This window comes from Rousettus aegyptiacus, unplaced genomic scaffold (assembly GCF_014176215.1).
Source record: "Rousettus aegyptiacus isolate mRouAeg1 unplaced genomic scaffold, mRouAeg1.p scaffold_m13_p_8, whole genome shotgun sequence".
Lineage (NCBI taxonomy): Eukaryota > Metazoa > Chordata > Mammalia > Chiroptera > Pteropodidae > Rousettus > Rousettus aegyptiacus.
The window spans coordinates 79,834,149-79,852,715 of record NW_023416311.1 but is presented as its reverse complement, the minus strand read 5'-3'; the positions used below and the strand labels follow the sequence as shown (position 1 = coordinate 79,852,715).

At 35.2% G+C, this 18,567-nt stretch overlaps 1 protein-coding gene across 2 annotated transcripts in view; it reads left to right on the top strand.

Moving 5' to 3' along the window:
- The first annotated feature begins 609 nt into the window (after positions 1-609).
- RAB3C (RAB3C, member RAS oncogene family) overlaps positions 610-18,567 on the top strand; it is a 223,274-nt gene continuing 205,316 nt past the window's right edge. Inside the window, exon 1 of one of the 2 annotated variants that reach the window (XM_036225702.1) lies at positions 610-867. In XM_036225702.1, the coding sequence (XP_036081595.1) occupies positions 850-867 (18 nt within the window). In that variant the 5' untranslated portion in view covers positions 610-849. Of the gene's footprint in view, positions 868-1,476; positions 1,646-18,567 lie in introns of those variants that run through there. The other variant, XM_036225701.1, reaches the window with a different exon arrangement.

The following is an 18,567-nucleotide window of genomic DNA, read 5'->3' as shown; positions in this document are numbered from 1 at the left end:
AGAAAAAAGAAAAAGAAACCTCCCCTAAATTTTTTAATCACATGTAAGTTTCAGAACCTTTGTTCTACTGCCTTTCTAATACAATGAAGTTTCAAGTTATTACTTCCATGTCTCTGTACTAATATGAAGTTCATTCTTTTCCTCCAGTAATAAGCATTTTGACTTGCCAAAGGCAGGATAATTACTAGACTGATTAACGTTTACTCTTAGAGGAGAGGACTATCTGTAAATAGGTACAGAGAATATGGATGGTCACTCGAATTAGTCAACTGAGAGAAGATAAATGTAATAAAAGTACAGTTCAGAGATTTCAAAACCATTTTTAAAGTAGTCTGGGAGGAGTACGATTGTAATATAAGGAATGACTCTGTGTTAAAGCAAGGACAGGGTAACTTAATAGGGGTCCCCTATCTCATTCTGTGATGGTGCTTCTGGGCTCTGGTGATGAATGTGTTCATTTTATGTGACTTGCTTTGGGTAAATAACCAGTGCCCTATCAGCTCTCCGGCCCTGGGCCAGCAGCGGCTGTGTGTGCGCGCTAATGACGGTGGAAGGTGCCTGAGGGAGGGTTTGGGAGGGGCTACCCAGCAAGATCGCGCTCCTGGCACTTCCTAAGAGACTCTCAGCTCTTTCTCTGCAGCTGCCACTTAAAGGCTCCACGCTTTCCCTCCCGAGGAAAGAAGCTATTTATCTAAATCAGCTGTGTTCGCTAGATTCCTTATTTTTCCCTCCGCCAGTCGCAACCTCCACCCCTTCTATTGTTGTGGGTTTAGCCCCGCTTCCTGCGTAAGACCCTAACCTCATTCGTAGAAGGAGGGATAACTGAGAATTTTGGAAACTCAATTTGCAATGGAGCTATACGGAAAGGTAAGTAAAGGGAGTCCCTTTACATGCTCTGCACAAAACCTTCGTTTGACCGACTTTGGTGTGTGTGTGTGTGTGTACGCGCGCGCGCCTTCTTAATGCAATTGTGCGAGTAAGCCACTTTATGCGTGTATTCATCGTCTTTCTTCCCCATGTTTGTTGAATGAGATTGTAAAACCACCCACTCTGCTATGGAGATATATAAACTTTCCCGATTCTGGATGGGGAGGTGTAGGGCGGAGAGCCCCAGAACATAGCGCAGTGTTCGTTTGTATCGGTAATTAGCACAAGGTAAGTGCATTTCCTACATGGAAATCACAATCTAGTTTTGGAATGTGATGGGTAGAAAATAAAAAAATCCTCCGGCTGAGAAGCGCTGAGGTCACTTCTGCCTGCTCCTTGTGAGAAAATGGGCTGGAAAGCTGGAGGGAGTAACAACCAGAAGCGATTCCAAAGGCGAAGGGAGGCTCCGCGGCCGAGTCCGACTGTTTAAATACTGGCTTGCCGGGAGTTGTAGTTCACGGCTCGTGGGTTTACAGTGAAGCTCGGGTTAGGTTAAACTACAACTCCCAGGAGCACAAGGGGCTCCCGGCCAGTACGCGTGTGCGGCGCCAGAAGGGGACAGCTCCAGTGCTGATATTGGAGCCGGTTAGCGAAGGCAAAGAGTGCAGAGCGTGGAACGCGCGGACTGTGCAAGCTTGACCCGGCGCCGGGGCCGGCGCTGTCTTAGCCAGAGAGAAAGGACATTTTGAGAACAATGAGACACGAAGCTCCCATGCAGGTGGGTCTATACAGAAAGTGTGGCCTCGAGAGGAGTCGAGAGAGATGCTCTCACCCTCGGTCCAAGCACAAACTGTTTCCGATCTAAGGGAAGGTCCAGACGGCCACTCGCGAAGATGAGGCTCTGTCTACGTCCTGGGGACAGAGTTGGGTTTCTCTTCGCTTCGTGGGGCTGTAATTGGGGCAGTATGGATGAGGGATAGGGTATTTATTATCTTCCCAGGCTCCACAAGAAGGGTGAGACTGTATGTCTAAAATGTTATTTCGAGCAAACAAAAGTCAGGGGAACGTGCAATACTGTTTGGCATTGATCTTCCCTTCTGGCTTCCCTGGTTTGTGAAAGTGGTGCAAACGCAGGGACTTAAAGATAGATTCTGGGTTCGGAGCTCTCTGCTGGAGTCGGGATAGAGCGAATCCACCTTAATAAAGGAGAAGCCAATGTTTGGGTCCCCAAAGTCCCCTTTCTTCAATTAGGGCGCTAATAGTATCAGCGGAAAACAGCAAACACGATGGGGCTTGGCTTATCCCAGAGGTGTCCAGCCTTTTATCGCTATATGCACAACTGGTTTACTCCCGCGTTTCAAAGATCCTGTTCTGAGCTTTCTTGAGTGATGTGCCCATTTGTTGTTTGCGTGCTTCGACTCCGGTTCCTGTGCCTAAGCATCTTAATTAAGTTTTGTTTTTAAGTAAATATGAGTGATGCTTTCTTGTTTGTATGTACAACCAGTGAACACTAAACATAAGCCTGTGTTTCATTAATCAAGTAGAGTGATCCTATTGCGTAACAGAAAGGCACTTTATGAATGGGGTTGAGAGGAGAATGGTACACACCATTTGGGACGAGTTCTCTCTCTTGAGAACTCATCTCTGCTGCCAAATTCAACAGAATGAATACATGACTTTAATTCTTGCTTAAACGTTTTCCAACGATTTTCTTCATGAATCAAGGACTTTAAACATATGCATCTATTTGCTTTTAGTCTATTTTATGGGTTACGTATATTAAGATATACACCGACTGGACTGTTAAATGAAAAAAAAATTTGTAGAATTTAATTGTTTGTTGAAGGATTATATAATAGAAGCCCTCAAATTACCTTATGAGTTATTGAAAATTTGATTTGTTCCAGAGAGAGTGGCCCCATTGTGTATTTCCTAATACCTCTGTTTGTGACTTAGCTTTTCATTACAGACCTGATGTGGAAAGAATCTGGACAGACAATAAAGGTACAGGCTGTTGCAATCAAGATATATTGCCTTATGATAATTTTCCATTACTGGAGGTACTGCCAAGAGCCAATTGACTAAATTAATCATATTCGATTATAAGTAAACATTGACAATAGACTTTAAAAGTAGATTGTTAGTATTTAAGTCAGCCCCCATATATGCACTGAAGTCTTTCTGTCAAAATAAATCATTACAAAATTAACCACACTGCACCTCGATTTTTATTTTCATATGTGTTACTTAGAATGTTCAGAAGAGTCATTAAAATGTTACAAAATTGAATGAAATTAATGACTTAGGAAATATTTTAAATAATTTTATATTAACTATGTAGTAGGCACTGTAATTACCTATTTTAGTCAGAACTTTAATGAAGAAATAATCTAAAAATAGTTAATAAAATTAATTTGTTTCTAGATGATGTTCTTTTCATATTTATTGGGTATTCTATTCATTGGACTAGATCTTTTGAAATTTGACAGTGTAAACACCCAAGTGCTATCATGAATGATATGTATATTTTAAGAAATCAAAGACTTTTTTGTAGTATATTTAATTAAAGCCCATTAATTGATTCAATTTCATGGGTAAACTGTTGTTATGGTGACCCTCTCTTTATTATGGTCAGGTTTTGAAACATATATAATGATAGAAAGAAATACTGTAACCATAATTTATAAAAAATATACATATTTTTTTAAGTGGCAAGTAATGTCTCAGCACCCTTACTTCTGAATCATAATCACATTTCAGATGACTTCAATATATGAAAATGCAACAAGAGTAATAGCTGACACTCCCCCCCCCCCCCCCGCCTCCCATTTAAAGACTGAACTTCATTATCATTTTAGGTTTCTGGAAAATGAGCGACAAGCAAAACTTGATAGTTACATTATCCTAAGATATTTTTTTTTTTACATTTAAAAATATTTAATCCATTTGTTGATGTGAAATAAAACAAGCCCTTTAATTACTGATGTCCTAATTTACATGTTTTCTTAAAAGAATCTTTTAAAAAATGATATAATGTCTTTTAAAAGGTTTTGATGTGCTTATATCTTGATGTTCTGGTCAAGATAATTGTCTTTGATATATGCATATTTTCTGAAGGATATTGCTCTTTGAGTTGATGCACAATGAGGGATAATAATTGCTTTTTATAGTGACTGATAGTCTTTGATATAAGTATTTCTTTTGTAACTAAATAACTAGGAATAGCATTTGGTAAGTATTCCGAATGATGGGCTTAGAATTTCAATGCAGAAGATGGTCATTTTGTTCTTATTCAGTGTATCTATAAATCTTGAGGGCCAAATGAAATAGGCAATAACACTGCTCATGGCTTGAAGGAAGGACTCTGATGTATAAATTGTCAGTTGATTCATCATCCCAACTTACTGATTTCAGTTTATCTAGTACTTTGTCTGTGCCAAGCACTGTGCCTTGGATGCAAACCTTTTTGTGTGTGTATGTGCATGCATGTGTGTAAAATATAAAACAGTCTTAAAAGTCAGCATGATTAATTACAGGTAAGATAACTGTAGCTTATTAAGATGAAAGAACTTTTCCAATGGGGTAGATTCCAGATTCTGCCAGATCTCTGACTAGAAAGCCCATGCCTTTCCTCTATTATTTTGGGTTCCCCAAGAAGACAAAAAAGGGTGGTGTAAAGAGTGAGGGCACTATTGATGTAAATTGATTCATTCATTTGGTTCAGAAGAAAAAAATTATCTTTTGCTTATAAAATAAACTTGGGTAAACTAATCTAAATATTAAGAAGGGCCAATGTTTTAAAAATGGCTTGCTTTGTGTCTCTGGATTTGAATTTTTGCAGGTCTACTTACTCTCTTTTAGAACCAGAGTCGAATCTATTGTCTCTAAATGCTTAGTCTTCAATTTTGTTGTCCACAAGCTTTTAGGTCATTTCAGAAATGCAGAGCCTTCTGGTTATTTGGGAAATTTCAAAAAAAAAAAAAAAACAAAACCCCCACTACTTAATATTTGGAGCAGAGAGCAAGAAAAGTGAGAGTTATTTGGCTAAAAATAAGGAGAACTGAAGAGAGAATATAGATGTAGGCTGAATATAAAGTTGAGGTGAGAACCATAATCTATATTAAATATAGCGCTGCTGTATACAAAAACAACTTACAAAGAAATGAAACCTAACTAGCATTGTTTCATTTGACTATAGAAAATACATGGTACTCTTGCATTTCCTTGTTGTTGAATTTCTGACAATATCAAGCCTCAATGATGATCCCTTTATCTTTATAAGAAATGGAAATTTAGTCCTTATTACTTAGAGAAACAAAGAAAACCCCTAGTTGACTTTGGAAGAACAAGAACTTTCTCATTCCATTTGAGCAAATTTCTGAAGTATCCATCTTTCTTCCATAAAGGAAAGTAGAGGTTAGAGAGAGGAATTAACCTGTAGTAAAAATAAACTTCTGTGATGTAAATATGATTTTCTATTTACACTTTTCTCTCTTAGAAGTTGTGGATTTATTACAAGTGTAACCACAATTTTTCTGCCATTTGGAGCTTATATTAGAACTAGAAATTTCTTTCCTGACCATTATATTCCAAGAAGAAACTATTTTTATACTGAGGAATGGATTTTCCTGCAGTTGTTCTAGAGGAACCATCTTAGTTGGTTACATTTTGTCACCAAGGGTACTGTCATCTGTGAAAATTAGGTCTTTTAGATTTATTTGGAATTATATAGATTTTTAGCATTTTTCATTTGTTTATTTAAAGTTTTTTGAGATACTTGTATACATTGAAATGCATAAATCTTGTTAACTATTTGACGAACTTTAATAAATGGACATACCTTTTTTTTTTTTTTTAACATACACTACTATAAAGATCTGGAATATTTCCAATCAACCTAAAAAGTTCCTTCATTCATGCTCTTTTTCCAGTTAATCCACTGACACAATAAAGTCAACTTTTTTCACCATAAATTAGTTCTGTTTATTCTAGAACTTCACATAGCTCTGTAATACACACAATATAGACATATGGTAAAACATGCAGTATGTATTCTTGAGTCTGGCTTATTTTGCTCAAAATAATGTATAGAGGATTCATCTATATTATTGCATTTATCAATGATTCATTTCATTAATGCATATTATACTATTGTATTAATCTATCATACTCTTTAAATCCACTCTCCTGTTGATAGACTTTGAGTAATTTTCCATTTGATGCCATTTTAATGAAGGCTATAACATGAACATATTTGTCTGTAATGTTTTCATTTCTCTTGGATAAATACCTAGAAGCAGAATTGCTCTGATAAAGGGTACATACATGTATGTTTAACTTTATACAAAACTGAAATCTTTAGCCAAAGTGGTAGTACCATTTTACAGTCTCTCTAGCAATGTATAAGCATTCCAGTGATTCTACATCCTCAACAAAGTATAATGTCGGTGGCCTTTTTAATTTTGGTGACTTCAATGGATGTTTTGTGGTATCTCGTAATTTAAATTTGCATTTTCTTAATGACAAGTGACGTTTAGTGTATTTTCATCCATTTACCGGCTATTTGTATATCTTTTGTGTCTGTTTAGCCTTTTTTCCATTATGGGGGCTGCCTTTTCATTGTTTAGTTGCAAGAGATCTTTATATAATTTTGAAACTAGTTCTTTAAATATATTTAAGAATATTTTCTGCCACTCTGTGGCTTAAATACTCATACTCTTAATAATGCCCTTTGATAAAATTTTTTTTGATTTTGATGAAATCTAGGTTATTAAATATAGATGTGATTGTACTCTACACTTCCTTTGTTCTGTTTGTCTTGACTGTGTCCTGAGACCTTGCTACATTTTATTATTTCTGTTAGATTTTTTTTTTTAGATTTAAAAAAAAAAAAGATTCCTTAAGGATTTCTACATAAATAATCATATCATTTATAAATTGAAGCTGTTTACTTCTTCCTTTCCAATGTTGGGGGCGATCACATGGTTTATCTCCTTTATTCTGTTGGGTTATATTGATTGCTTTTGAGTTAATCTGATATTCCTTAGATAAACCCATTAGTCATGATGTATTGTCCCTTTTTTGTATTGCTGGATTCGGTTTGATTATATTTCCTTGAGGATTTTTGCATTCGAGTTCATGATGGATATTGGTCTATGATTTTCTTCTAATGTCTTTATGAGGTTATAATATTGGAGTTATAAAATAAAGTGAGAAGTGTTCTTTTTGTCTGTTTTCTAGGTGATTTTGGTGTGTAAGATTGACATTTTTTGGTCCTTGAATTGATAGCAATGAAGCCATCAGAGCCTATAGTTCTCTTTGTGGAAAAAAGTTTTTTAAAGAGTTCAATTTTTTAAATATATGTATATTTGTCATCCAACTGCCTATCCTATCTATCTACTGACCTACCTACTCTATCTATCTATCTATCTATCTATCTATCTATCTATCTATCTATCTATCTATCATTATCTATCTATCTATCTATCTATCTATCTATCTATCTATCTATCATTATCTATCTATCTATCTATCTATCTATCTATCTATCTATATCTATCTATCATTATCTATCTATCATTATCTATCTATCTATCTATCTATCTATCTATCTATCTATCATCTATCTCTCTTTAATATACTGTGGTAGGCAGACTAGCATCACCCCCCAACCCCCACCCATGCCAAAAAAAAAAAAAAAGAAAAAAAAGATGTTTATGCCCTAATCCCTGGAATATGTGAATAAATTAAGTTATATAACAAAAGAGACTTCACAGATAAAATTAATGTTATGGACTTTAAGGAGATTAACTTGGATTCTCATGTGGGACCAACCTAATCACATGACCCCTTCCTTATAAACAGAGAATTTTCTTTTGCTGGATTCAGAGAGATGTGGTAGAAGGGAAAGTCAAAGGTTTGATGCATGAGGATTGTTGGCTTGAAAATAAAGAAGGCTATATGTCAAGGAATTAGGAACCTCATTCCTACAACCACAACCAACTGAATTCTATCAATAACCTGAAAGAGCTTGGAGGTGGAAACTTTCCCAGAATATCCAGATAGGAACCCTCCCCAGGTGACACATTGATTTTGGCCTTGTGATTAATGCCTGAGAAGAGTGAGCAGAGGATCCAGTTGAGTCACACTGTGTCCAGACTTCTGACTCAATAAATAATAATTGGGTGTTATATTAAACATTCATTATGGTAGCAATAGAAAACTAATTATACATGTATAAAATTTTCTATTTTATCTTGAGTCAGTTTTGGTAAATTATGTTTTTCACCTAATTTTTCAAATTTATTGACATAAAGTAGTTCAAAATATTTTCTTATACTTTCATTTCTCTGGGATCTGTAACAATATCCCCTTTCATTCCATTATGGATAACTTGAATTCTTTCTCTCTCTCACCAGTCTCTTTCTCAAGCTTCTTAGAGTAGAAAGGTCACTGAGTATGTATCATTTTATTTAATAAATATAAGCATTTAAAATGATAACTCTCCCTCTAAGTATGACTTTAATTGACTCCCACCAATTTCCATGTGTACTATTTGCATTATATTTTATTTCAAACTATTTGCTCATTTTCTTGTGATATTTTCCTTAATCCATGGGTTTAGAAGTATGTTGTTTAATTTTCAAATACCTGTGTTTTCTCCAGATATTTTATTGATATTGATGTCTATTTAAATTCTATTGCTACCAGAGAACATATTCTTTAAGATTTTAATCTTCTGAAAACTTCTAGACTTGTTTTCAGGCCAGCATGTAGTCTAACTTCATGAACATTCTATGTGCCTTGTGCATGCTGTATGCTACAGTTGTGAGCTGTAATGGTCTATAAATGTCGATTAGGTCATGGTGTTGTATGGTGTTGCTAAGGTCATCTATATGCTTATTTATTTTTTGTCTAGTTATTCTAACAATTATTAAGAAAAGAATTTAAAATCTCCAACTATAATTGTCAATTTATCTATTTCTTTTAGTTTGTTCAGGTTTTGCTTCTTATGAACTTATCAGGTACACATACATTTTTAATTGTATCTTCCTAAAAATTTTTCTTTCTATTATTATTAAATGTCCCCTTTTATCTCTGGCAATACTTCTTGCCATGATAGTGTTTTCATAGTATTTTATATCTATAATATAGGCATATATGTTATATATGTTTGTAATTTTACTTTCAACTTATATGTATCTTTATAGTATGAATTTCTAGTCAGAATATAAGTTGGCCTTACATTTTTAATCCAGTCTGGAAAATCTCTGCTAAAAAAATTGGAATTTTTATTCCTTTTCATGTTTCACTTTATCATATGGTTAACTTTAGAGCTACTTTTTTGCTATTTGTTTTTTATTTATCCTATTTTTTGTTCCTCTGTTTCCTCTTTCCTGCCTTCTTTTGCTTAATTAAATACTTTCTAAATACTTTCAAATATTTTAATTCTTCTGCTGGCTTTTTAACTATACTTTTTTTTTTTTGCATTTTTTAGTTTTTACTCTAGGGATTATAATATGCATCTTCAACTCGTTATATAGTCTACTTAATATTGCATTACTTTACATAAATATGGTAGCTTTACTTACCTCCTCCTTTGTGAAATATTGACATATATGTTACATCTGCATTTGTTAAAAAAACCCCAATACAGTTTTATAATTTTAGCTTTGAACAATATATGTATTTTTTAAATTAAGAGAAGAAAAGAATAAAAAAGAAAAAATATATATATTTATGTTTGCCAACCACCTTTTTGCCATTTCTGATGTTCTTCCTGTAGATCTGAGTTTCTATCTGGTGTCATTTTCTTTTAGTCTGAACAACTTCCTTTAGGATTTCCTATAGTAAAGATCCACTGGCAAAGAATTCTCTGTTTTTGATCATCTGATAATTTTTTTATTTTGCCTTCATTTTTGAATGATAGTTTTGCTGCATATAAATTTTTGGTGGATTTTTTTTCTTTCAGTACTTTGTTTCCTTTTCTGTGACCTACATTATAACATGAAGTCAGTTGTTCTACTTATTATACCCTAGTTTGTAATATGTAACTTTTTCTTTTTTGTTTTTAGGATTTTCTATTTTCCTTTGAATTTGAACAGTTTGACTATGATATGCCTAGGTGTAGTTTTCTTTATATTTAGTCAGCTTAGGGGTTTGAATGCACTTCTAAGATATATAAGTTTATGTTTTTCACCACATTTGAAAAACATTTAGCCATTATCTTCAAGTATTTTTCTATCTTATTCCCTTTTTCTTCTGAGACTCAGGTTACATGTATCTTAGACTTCAGATATTGTTCCACACATCACTAAGGTTCTGCTCATTTTTTTCTTAAATTTTCCCTTCTTTTCGTCAGTTGTACCATTTCTGTTGATTTATCTTTGAGTTCATTGACATTTTTTTCTGTCATCTGCAGCTTTTTGTTAAGCCAACCGAGGCACTGTTCATTTTACTTACTGTATTTTTCCTTTATGCTCAATGTTAGCTGCTTTTTACATGAGAAGCATGCTTTGTTGCCAAGTAAAGATTGGTGTACTCTCTTGGGATGACATATTTGAGTATTGGAAGAGTGTAATAGGATTCATTTACAGTAGTGTGCAGAACCGAGAAAACACAGTGAGCTTCTTATAGAAAAGGTAATATAGAAATGTAACTAATAATATTAGTGCTTCGATTATTCTTTATATACTTCCAAGAGAAAGATTTATATTTTAATTTCTATAATTTATTTGTATTCTATGATCACTGTCTTTGTAATGCTATAATTTTCTTTGTGGTTTTCAAATAAAATTGTGGGCTTCATGATACTTGATAGAATTTCAACAAGGTGAAAATTGTAAAAATAAAGTAATTTTAATGATTGCTTTCTTTTGCCAATTAATATATTCCTTAGCAGCATTAACTGGAGAAACAAAATGCTTTTCCAACACCGACATGTTTTAGATCAGTTTGAAGCATTAATCAGTTTTATTGGGGTTTATGAAATATTTTTCTTACCACTGAAACCATAGGGTTCATCTTCTAGGTTTTCAGTTGCCTACTGAATGATAAAAAGGCAGAGTCAGTAATTCCCTGATGCACTCTTCTGTAAGATGATTGGATTGGGTCTAGTACTAGGAATTTAAGACTAGTAAGCTGAAAAAGTCTCATTCTGTGCCTACTAGACCTCCTACACTCTCAGCTTTTTATTGTCTCAAAACCCAGATCATAATGTAACTTTTAGAGATGGGGCATTGAGCCTCTCATTATTAGTCGGCCTGCTTTTAGTTTAACTTTAGCCCATCAAGGGTGTTTACTTATTAGTCATCTAGTGGCTCTGAGTCTCATCAGCAAGAGAAACTTGCAAACTAAAACCGATGAATAATTTATTTTCAAATGGCCATAGCTTGAGGAACCTTAAGAGCTTGAAGAAAGGGTGTGTTAAGTATCAATTAGCAAACTATCACTCTCACATGACACTCATCTGGTGTTAGCAATAAAAGATGTTTTTTCATTTGAATGTTTGATTCACTGAGTACCTATCTGAGTGGTAGGGCTGACGAAAGGGACAACAGAAACACAGCACACCTGTGTGGGTGAACGTTCTTTTATAAGTGTGCATGGATGGACTTGTTCTTTGTAGTAAATAACAGTAGCTTTTGAATAAAAAAGAAGGGTGATTATAACTAGAAAAATGGCTCCATAAGTCATTCTAATTGGTAGACCCGCACAATCTAGAAACACAAATATGTAGGCTGCTAACCACCGAATTCCTCAAGAATGGTGCAGATAGTTCCCTTGTTTCATAAGTGTATGGACAATGGGGCATTTTCTCCTGCACATGACCTACTTTGATGAATGGAGTAAGGGAAGAAAAATGTCCAGATTTGTAAGGAATATTTATAGCAAATCTTGAGGTATTTTTAAGGGCTTAAATATTTAAAAATAATATTTAATATTTTAAAAAATGTTTAATGATGAACATTTCTTAGGAAACACATGTGCTAATATTGAAATTTAGGCTTTTTTGTCCTTCAGTGAGAATTTTCAGAGTATTTTACTAGGTTATTTTTAAAAGAGGTTTTTCCTTATACTGAAAAGTACTGGGTATGTCTATTACGTTTAATTTTTATTTTCTTGTCAGGAAGAGATACTATTGCAAGAGACATTCATTTTGTGGTTTTAACTTGGGCACTAGCTCCTGTAGCTGTTGGGTGCTTTCTTATATAGTAAGGGAAAGTAAAGTCTAACCATGTGTTAATTTAAAAAATAACTGATATGGAAAGTCAAGGCCACCTTCCACAGAGCTGAGAGAGAAGAGGAGAATATACTCTGAGAATGCTATTACTGCTTCTTACTAGGTTGTGCCTCATTGTCTGACAGGGAGCTCACAGTGAGTTATATTACCAGCCCTCAGAAGGTTCTGGCTCTTACCGGGGTAGAAATAACACAGTCCTCAGTATTCAGCTTGTCTGGGTAGGCTGGGCGTTCTAGGGTATAGACCCTCTCTGCAGAGTCAGCATTATGGTGAGGAGATTTATTCTCACTATTAGTAGAAGGGGTGTCAGTGAAGACAGCAGCTAGTAGAGAGCGCTGTGATTCCATTTCCTCATCCTGTGGATATAGGCCTGAATGTCAGATTACTCAATATCTCCTTACATGCATCCCTGAGGGCTTGACAGTGTGCACTTACTTTGGCGTCTATGTGGACATTGGTTAACGCAATGAATTCCAAATCTGATTGATTAAAAGAATCACACGGAGGCTTTAAAAATTACAAATACCTGGCCCCACCTTAAATATTTAAATTATGTCGAATTCAGGTGGTGGTTCCAGGTTTGGAAATCTTGGATCTGGTGTACCCTATGAGGATTTCATTTTGTATTCCTTAATAAAAACGTTTCTAACTAGAGAGACTAGGTATTTGAGATCATTGTGTCTGTTATTTCTCAACTACCAAAAAATGATAAGAAGGGTTATGTATATTTTATCCATGGTCATGAGAAAAGTTTTAAAGGTTTCTTTACAGTTGTTGCTAAGAGAGAGGCCTTTACATTTTTATAAATTGACATCTGCGTATAGGAAGTGTGAATGTCAAAAACAATTTTTAAATATATTTATAACTTAATTTTACTTTAATAAAATAGTATACGGGGAAGAGGGCTGCTTGGCTATTTGGGGTCAGGGAGAGATGTGGGGCTTGGACTTTCAACCGATTCTGTTTGCATGCCCTGGTCATACCCAGGGTGACCAACCATTCCAGCTTGATGGTTTTAGCACTGAAAGTCCTGCTGTGTCCTAAGAAACCCCTCAGTCCCAGGCAAACCAGGAGAATTGGCCACTTAGCCCCACCCCATAATCAAGACATCTAGTATCTCCAATTCTAAGGCCATGCCAAGCTCTGCAGTGTAAGGGTTCTTGTGGATTTCTCTAGCAGGTTTAGGATTCCCTTTCCAAATCTCAAACTTTGACCTCTCTTTTCTACTTCTCTATGCATGTATCGAATTTTACATTTCTTAAAATCCTTTGCCATTATTTTAGAGAAGTTTGGGGGAAAGGATGAAGATAACCACCATGTATGCAAGATAATACATATTTGTATTTGTATGTTATATATAATATTTTATATGTATATGTGGAAGCCTTTTAATGATTTCTTACCTTGAAATAATGATATTGTGGACTTTTTAAAAAAATTTATTTTTATTGAGATATAATTGGCAAATAACATTGTATAAGTTTAAGTGTACAACATGTTTTACTTGATACATTTATATTTTGTGATATGTTTACCACCATAGTGTTAGTCAACACCTCACATAATTATCATTTCTTTTGTGTGATAGGGACGATTAAGATCTAGTCTCTTAGCAACTTTTAAATTTATAATGCAGTGTTGCTTCTTATAATGATAGTCTGAACTTCGACAATTTACCAAACTTACTATCAGAAATTAGGTTCAACTTCCCCTATAACCAATTGCAAGGCCATGTAAGAGAATAATTTTTCCATGATTACTGTGAATCCCTGGAGCTGCCTTTTTCATGCATTTCTTACCATATATTACTTGAATTCTGCCCCCTTTCTAGTCCATACCTAAAACTCAGCCCTATCCCAATTTTTATAAAAGTCTACTCACACCCAAGTGTTTCATGAGTTTAGTCACTCTCCAGAAGTTACTGGGTGGCAGGTATTGTTATAGCACAGGTCACATCACAGGATATGTGGCCTTTGATCACATTATCCTTCCTGCAGCCTCTCTAGACCACAGAACACTTCTATCTGCATACAGGTCCCTTAGCGCCTCAGCTTTTATTCTAAGAGGTATTTTGATGAATGTTCTTTGTTTCAGTTCGTATTTGATATGAGAGAATAATTATAAAGTGTTCATTTCAGTATTTATGAAAATTTACAGAGTGAAAGTGTTAGGTGTCAAAACCTCTCGTCCTGTAAAGTTAGGAAATGAAATGAAGCATATTCTATAAAACTGACCATTTCCATTTCAAAGAGTAGTATCACTGGGAGTTGGTGAAGAAAATGAACGGCTTGTATATCATTTCAGTGCAACAAGAGGAATAACAAAGATAATGATGGAGGCTGTAGTGAAGAACTTAACACATGCCAACGATTTTACTTTGATTATCTAACTCATTTCTATTTTATAGATGAAAACATTTCAGCTTAGAATAATTAAAAACAAAACAATACAAAACCCATGCCCAAATTCAGTACAGACCTGGAATCCTTCTCAGTCAGCCTGACCATAGAGTGTGTGCTCTTTACCCTTATTTATATCACACAATAATAGAGAGTACACTTTTTTTCACAGATGTGTCTGCATGCACATAATTTCAGAATGTCTAGAAAAGAAGTGGAATGGTGTTTTTCTACCTCTTATACTATGTTTCATAAGATGTGGATGACCAATATTTAGGCACTCATTAGCATCCTGGGACTGCAGTAACGACCCTCTGGCTTCAATATTTGTGAGGATGTGCTGGAGCTGCTGGGACCAGGGCTCTGCTTCATTGCAGCTGTCAGTGTTGCATCACTGGAGTCCAGAGAACTCTCCCAGTCACTCTGTTTCCCGTCCCAGCAGACCTTGTTTACACCCTTCTCTCTGTGGTCTGGACGGCCCCCTTACATGCTCTTTCCCCTCTGTGAACCTTCTGTAACTATGTCAGGAGTGAACTATAATGCGGGCTGAGGACAATGTTCTTTGATACTAATAGGGACCATTTTTACATGATTTGATAAACTTCATTTCCTTTTACTTAACATTTAGCAATATATGTGTGTGTGTGTGTGTGTGTGTGTGTGTGTCTGTGTGTGTCAAGGGAGATTCAACAATCATTATAATGAATTTTAAAATATATCAAATTTAGGTCATGCCTCTCCTCAACAAAGTAATAGATTTTTCCTAGAAGCAAAAAGAAGAAACACCCTTATGTCTTCCATATACTCCTCTGTCATTGAATTGTGAGGCTTGTTCATTTGGTGAAGGGAAAGGTGGACTAGCTGAGCCTGTGTGTCCATGACTCTTGAAGAAAACATTAGTCCACATAGTGAGGCCTCAGTACAGGCTCAGAGAAATCAAGACAACCTGTTGAAAGACAAGGATACCTCTACTTTAGCTTCCTCTCAAATACTCTTAATTTAATCTTTTAAATGGGGATAATGACTTTGGATTTCCTGTTTAGCATGTAAGGAGCTTGGATGTTGTCACTCTCATCTTTACAGAAGAAAAAAGCTGAACAAGCTAAAATTTAACAACTCTTCTTAGATTCCTCAGAGAATTGAGGTCACAGGGAAAACTGCCCCCCAAATTGGAAAGACAGGCTGATACAGAAATCTCCATGGAAACCAGTACTGGGAGTAAGAAAACCTAAACTGTAGTTGATGAATTGCTGGAAGCAATTGTGAAAAAGTCTAAGAGATAAAAACTCTATGGGTCCAGTTTTAGGGGTTGCCTACACTTTTGTGAATTTTATCTTCAGGAGTTTTTTCAAGTTCTTACAGTGAAGTTTAGAGAAAAATTCCCTCATGTTTCTGGCAGTAGCCTTTTTAAAATACACCCAGAGCATAGTGTTTGTCTAAGTAAGAGTACTTATAGTTTGATAGCGATAAAGGGGGACTGTGAAAGGAATAAGTACGCTAATATAAAAGACACAGTACAGTGCCTGTAAGAGCTGTTGTTGCAGATATTTTACCATTCTCCTATGCATAAGCTGTAAGTTATCCACATCCGCTAAAGTTATGCAAGAGATGGAGATCCAGAGACAGTTGGAAAGGAGTACAGTGAAATTTAGCTTGAGGAGTACCTTTAAGACATACAGTGACTTGTCTCTTGGAAGCATTACCATAATTTGGCATGTCATCATCGACATTCTCCTGTGAGTCCAATGAAATAGTAGTTCTTTCTCTGCTAACATAAAGAGACAAAGACAATTTCTTCATACTGCCCTACTTTTCCAGGCCCTTTATTTCAGAAGCCAGGGTTGGAGTTATGTCTTGTAGTAACTTGACCAATTCCCATTCCCTGGACAGCATCCTCTCTGTTCGATGGCGATGTGTCCTCACTGACACTAGAAGTGTTTTATTGCATCTCAGCTGGCTCTTTCCAGAGCAAACAATAGCAGACACATGGAGAAATTGCTGACTGGAGACTGCAAAGAGCATCACAATTCCACTCTATCTGAGAGACAAACAGGGCGACAGCAAACTGAGCACAGACAAGGAGAAGCCACCTGGAAGCCAGATGACGGACGTTTGGAAATCCTAACTTCTAATGTTTTCTTTCTTGGTTTTAAAGTTGTAGTCTTTACATTGGAACTCTCAGGAATAATTCTCTTTATTTTTTAATTTTCTTTTCCCCCAGGTAATAACAATTGAGATCTGAAATTACTTTATGTATTTCTACATATCAAATATATACATCCCATCCTTACTTTCACCCATCCAATTTTAAAGAATTGCATTTTCTTTTTTTGGATAATTTACCCTAATTTTTCCTCCCACTGACCCTCAGGCTATTATCAGTAGGAGTAACTGGAACATAGTACATTTAAAATGACTTATTTTTGTTTTTCTATTAGGGGCACAAAATGGCTTAGATCAAATTAGATTCCTAAGTGCCCAAGGGGATCCTTGAAAATAATTTGCGTTTTCCATTTATGTTAAAAAACAAATGTCAAAAATTCTGAAGTAGGCTGTGGTTGCATGTGTTAGTCAGAGGTAATTTGTTTGGTCCCTGGTCAATGGGACTTCTGAGGAAATTAGAATTGAAATTGAAAATGACACATCAATTAAGTCCATGATCCATTAACCTGCTATTGAACCAGAGCATACATAGAGGGTAGCACATTGCCTTTCCAAGGCACCAGCTCCCAGAGGTTAAGGATTTGCTCAAAACTTTCCAAATCCTTAATGGCATGTTGTAGAGGTCTTAAACATTGATTTATATATTAACGTGGTAAAAAGTTCATTGTTATTCATCTATAATCTGATTAGCATTTTGATCAGTGTCTTAAACGAGTATATTAAATTATACTCATCAAGCAGGATATCCTTTTTGATGAAAGGATATAAAATTATCAGATCAGAATCAAATTACAAATCAAAACAAAAAAATGAAATATAATAGGGCACATGTAAAGGTTGACATGTCACTTAAAAAATAAGTTACCCAAGTATGGGATGGGGCTAAAGGAGACCTATGTTTATCACAATTAATGTGCAAAAAGTACTGAGCATTTTAGGACACTTTGCTGTTAAGTTAATTGTGATCGGACATGATAGTCTCATTTTATTCTGCACTGACCAGATAAATATTTTGAATATTGCAGCCAATTGTGGGAGTCACACATGTGACTTTGACAACTGGAAAGATGTTCATTTTAACCCAGCTGGATGTGTGCAGGTATTTCAGACGCTAAAGAGAGAGAGGCTAAAGCAGTTGGGATCATTCAAGCAGAAAGAGATAAAGCTTATGGGGCCATGATTGGTTCCTAAGACACCAGAAGTTCTTTTGGATGGGAGAGGAATCGACTCTCTCTTGATTCATCAGGCAGAATCTAGAACAGATGGGCAGCAGCTATAGCGAAGATTTTACCTCAAATCTAAGAAGTTTATAACAATTGTAGCTACTCAGCAGTGAAGTAGGCTAATTCACAGCCTAGTAAACATTTTATCACTCAGTATGAAGGGCTAGGCTACCATACTAACCTGAGATGCTGAGATATTGGCAAAAGAGACTCTTGGGGTGAATGGGAAGTTAGACTACCCTCATGATTTTTTCCAGCTCTATGATTATTGTTTTGGATATTAATTCAAAATAAATGTAATTTAAAGAGTTATCTTTTATATGTTTTTTATGAAATTCAACTTGCTCTGTGGGAGGTTATTTGATGACCACTCATGTTTTCAAATTTCAATGATAAAACTTTTGAAAATGTTCATGACTTAATATTTAGAGTGTCAGTAAATTTACATAGTAACTGTCTATAATTTCCTTTGACATTTATATACTTTTGAATTGCTTCATTTCTTTTCTCAGCAAGGCATTAGGACAATCTGTCCATCCTCTGAGCCAGGATTTATTTCATTATTCTAAAGTTTAATAAAACACATATACATACCCAATGCCTATCTTTTTGGCTCTCTGTGAATCCTATTGAGGATATCAATCAGGAAATAGTAAAAAAAAAAAAAAAAAAA